This window comes from Macrobrachium rosenbergii, chromosome 59, assembly GCF_040412425.1.
Source record: "Macrobrachium rosenbergii isolate ZJJX-2024 chromosome 59, ASM4041242v1, whole genome shotgun sequence".
In the NCBI taxonomy this organism is placed as follows: Eukaryota; Metazoa; Arthropoda; class Malacostraca; order Decapoda; family Palaemonidae; genus Macrobrachium; species Macrobrachium rosenbergii.
In genome coordinates, this window is record NC_089799.1 from 25,024,614 (window position 1) to 25,029,613 (window position 5,000).

Genomic DNA, 5,000 nt, shown 5'->3' on the forward strand with positions numbered 1-5,000 from the left:
AACACAATGGTGAAATCTAGAGTAAAGTGGCTTACTGAAAGAAAAAAAGATTGTGAGAGGTACCCTTGCCTGATAGAAGAAAATATATATATATATATATATATATATATATATATATATATATATATATATATATATATATATATATATATATTATAAGATATATATATAAGACCACAAGGAAGGTGAACCAACGCCGAAGTGCAAGGTCTTTTGCCTTTACTTTATGGCATGAGAAGGCTCCAGAGTAAAGGCGAAAGATCTTTCACTCCGTGGTTTGCGTGGCAGAAGGGACTACGACCATATATGTTGGAGTCGTCGGTATGATGTTGGAGAAAGTGTATCTTAGTTTAACCAGACCACTGAACTGATTAACAGCTCTCCTAGGGCTGGCCCGAAAGATTAGATTTATTTTTCGTGGCTAAGAACCAACTGGTTACCTACCAACGGGACCTACAGCTTATTGTGGAATCCGAACCACATTATGACGAGAAATGAATTTCTATCACCATAAATAAATTCCTCTAATTATTCATTGGCCGGTCGGGGAGTCGAACGCTGGGCCAACAGCGTGCTAGCCGAGAGCTCTACCCACCCCTCCAATGAAAAACTGTGATGATGTTGGAGAGCATTCTATGTGGCTGCATACAGTATTTGATGTTGTGGAAATTTTCTGAGCAGGGAAGTGTACCACTGATCCAAAACAAATTAGCATGAACTTAAGCAAACTTCCACAAAACTTCTTAGCATCGCGATTTCCGGGCCTAACTTCAGAAAAACAAAATCGAAGCATTTTATTTTTCCATCCTATGACCAACTTGTTTCATTCGTTCGATGTACGTAGCTCCCTCCGTAAAGATACTCCCACCGTTGCTTTGTTGACTCAAAAATTATATAAAAGGAATTCTGTGTGGTTTGTGACGCAGCCACAACCGTTAATTATGTTTTCTTTTTTGTATCCCCTACTCCGTCACTTCTTTTCCATTTTGAAGGTCACGGTGTCAGGAATAACATAACGCGGTGGTAATTAAAGGTTAGCGTGATTCACCTGCGTTTGCTTAATTGATAAACTAATAATATTGAGAGAGAGGGCATCAGTGCAAATATATACAGTATATACATATATATATACATTATATGTATATATATATATATATATATATATATATATATATATATATATATATATATATATATATATATATATATATATATATATATATATATATGTAAATGAAAGAATATTGATATAGTCTAGGAATACAGGATGTGTGCTTCATCTACTTTTGCTTAATTCATAAGCTAATAATACTGGAAGAGAGGACATTAATATAAAAATTAAATAACACAAATAAATAAAAAATATTGCTGTAGTCTAAGACTACGGGATATGTGCTTCACCTTCTTTTGCTTAACTGATAAGCTAATGATGTTGGACGAGAGGACATTAGTGCAAAAAAAAAAAAATATAAATAAATAAAGAAAATATTGCTGTATTCTAAGACTACGGGGTATGTGCTTCATCTGCTTTTGCTTAATTGCTGAGGCAATAATACTGGACTGATGCCCTATCAGTCCAAAAACAAATATAAATAAATGAAAGAATATCGGCATAGTCTAAGACTACAGGACATGTGCTCAGTTCTGAAGCCTTTACCTGTGATCGCGTCCTCCGGAAGACACGAAGATCCCTCTGCTGGAGTCGTAGTTGACCATCTTTTCGTCCTGGTACCAGAAGACGTAGGCAGGTGGCGCTGTGAAGTTCTTGAAGATGCACACCAGCTGCAGGTCGCTGCCAGCTGCCACGACTCTCTCTTTCGGCCCCTGGACGATGCTGTAGGCCTCTGCAGATGCAAATCAGTTTCATCAGGGATTCCATTTTATGTTTATACGTTATTCATCTTTGATTTTGTTAATCATATCGTTTTTGTTAAAGTGGACTCGTCGTCTTCGTTATCTGGAGTGATTTGAGTGGCTGGGTTCGAAGAAGTTCTTTCAATACTGAATTTTACTGTTTTTTAGTACAAAAAAAAAAAAAAAACAGCAAATCATTACCTAAGCTTTTACTTAGAGTATCAAACTAAATCCATCATTTTAAGAAAGGTATATATATATAATATATATATATATATATATATATATATATATATATATATATATATATATATATATATATATATATATATATATATATATATATATATATATATATATATGTATATATATATATATATATATATATATTATATATATATATGTATATATATATATGTATATATATATATATATATATATATATATATATATATATATATATATATATATATATATATATATATATATGTATATATATATATATATATATATATATATATGTATATATATATATATATATGTATATATATATATGTATATATATATATATATATATGTATATATATATATATATATATATTATATATATATATATATATATATATATAATATATATATATATATATATATATATATATATATATATATATATATATATATATATATATATATATATATGTATATATATATATATATATATATGTATATATATATATATATATATATATATATATATATATATATATATATATATATATATATATATATATATGTATATATATATATATATATATATATATATATATATATATATATATGTATATATATATATATATATATATATATATATATATATATATATATATATATATATATACTTCAATATATATATATATATATATATACACTTCAATGCGAGGAAAAATATCCATTAATGGAGTGGATTAAAAATCTTCATAATTCAAAATGATTTAGGCTACTTATCTTCTCATGAGATCAGATATTAAAGTATGATAAATTCGTATTTTTCATACGAGGGAATACATTTCAGAACTGTGAGAGTAAAACAGAAAAATATCAACGAACAAAAGCCTTTTAAGAATAGTAGGGCAGTAGCTGTTTTGGCACCGAAATGTTTAGGATGATTTATGGGAGACAAGTTTCTAACATATTCATGAGAACGCCAAAGCGATCTGAACCTGGAAATAAAATATCTCTCTACCGAAAGTGGGGAATATTTTCATCAGTGTTTTGTATAAAGCTTTGCGTATTGATCATTTTCATTTAGACGTTTTGTACAATTTTTATTTTATTGTGATTGGCAAGAATAAAAAAAAAAAAAAAAAAAGTCCTAGATGCCAATATCCCGTAGGGGGGTAGTGCCGTTAGTGCACCTCATGCGGTGCACTGTAGGCATTACTTAAGGTTCTTTGCAGCGTCCCTTCGGCCCCTAGCTGCAACCTCTTTCATTCGTTTAACTGTACCTCCGTTCATATTCTCTTTCTTCCATCTTACTTTCACCCTCTCATAACAATTCTTTAATTGTGCAACTGCGAGGTTTTCCCTCCCGTTAACCTTTCAAACCTTTCTACTGCCAATTTCCGTTTCAGCGCCGAATGACCTCATAGGTCCCAGCGCTTGGCCTTTGGCCTAAATTCTACATTGTGTTCTCTAAATGACAGTAACAATAAAGGAAAAGAAACGCATTTCCTGTCACAATGCAATTTTCAATTGATCCATCGTGCAGCACTGGAGGGCTATTTTGCACTTTGGGTCCCAAGCCGAAATTTCGTTCTTCTCGCCTGCCTGCTCTCGCCCGAGCCGCTGAAGTTGAGAAGCGATTTATTCTGGTCATCTGTATCACTCTGTCTCTCGTTACTTGCACCATTGCCTTCTGGTTTGAAGTTTTACGCCCCGGGATTGGCCGCATACGTTCCCGCTGTCAGATAGTTACCCTAAGTTTGCTCTAAGCATCGACGTAAAGAGAGCGTTGGCCCGGCCGGAATGCCCCATGAAAATTGTCGGCGGGAGAAATATATCTCGGCCGTCACTCGTTCGTCTCGGCAAAGAATCGCGAACGATCCGAAAATGGATGTTTTTGTTGGTCGTTACCTTTCGGGGATAAACCTGGACTTCCAATACAGGCAAACGACCAGGGAACGACATTTATACATATATATATAAGTCTTTCACTTTTGATCTGGGCGATTTTTTATTTATTTATTTTTTTCTTTTGCATATTGCTGCATTTATTTAATTTAGATAGATGAATTTAAGTTTAATATCTGATTTCTGTAATCAGGTATGTTACACAAATAGATCTGAGTAATTCATGATTCCTTCTGAACGCAACCATAACCTCTTGCTGTAAAAGACTGAACGTCTTTTTAAGTTTGGTGGAAGTAACAGTTTTACTTTTTCTTTGAAATTTTCAATAACCACGTTGTTAATATTATAGTGCGGATCAGCTGTATTGTTCGACAAATTATCCATAATTGATATTTTTCACTAGGAGAGCAGAATGGAGAAGTTCATTACCTTTAGTAAGCGTAATATTTTTATTTTTTTCTTTAAAACTATACAATGAGTCACACGCCTTCACAGAGCTACGTACGAAAATACCGAATTCGAAAGAAGACAGTTAATTAGTCATCACCGAATGAAAGAAGGGTAATTATGGGCATTACCAAAACAATTAGCATTCATCGGAGCCGAGAAAACAGTACATTTTAAAGCGATGTAATAATAGAGGCGGTACTGTAAAAATCCTCTCTTTGTGTTAGTAGGGTGAGACCCGAGCCCCCATTTACGTATGATAGTAAAGAGAAGAAGAGAGACTCTTAGGAGCCAGACAAAAATACCACTCTCTGGAAAGTAAGACTGCTCACTTTGGTTGAGTCTTTTTTTTTTTTTTTTTTTTTTTAGTATTTTCTCGGTTTTAAGTATTTTCGTGGTTTTTAGTATTTTCCTTGGTCTTTTTTCCCGCTCCACTTTAAAAGGACGAGAGGTAACAATCGGCGTTGTTTCAACACCCCCCCCCCCCACCCTCGGGGTCTTGGGCGAAGCATTTCAAGGGGAATTTCTTTCGTGACGCCTGAAGCAGAAGGGCCGGGCTGTAAAATAAA

General features: G+C 32.8%; 1 protein-coding gene across 2 annotated transcripts in view; it reads right to left on the reverse strand.

Annotated features, from left to right (window-relative positions):
• The window catches only part of LOC136837527 (neurotrimin-like), a 195,884-nt gene that overhangs the window by 62,825 nt on the left and 128,059 nt on the right, over window positions 1-5,000 (reverse strand). For both annotated transcript variants that reach the window (XM_067102374.1, XM_067102373.1), the window contains exon 6: window positions 1,658-1,844. In XM_067102374.1, coding sequence (XP_066958475.1) covers window positions 1,658-1,844 — 187 coding nt within the window. The remainder of the gene's footprint in view (window positions 1-1,657; window positions 1,845-5,000) is intronic.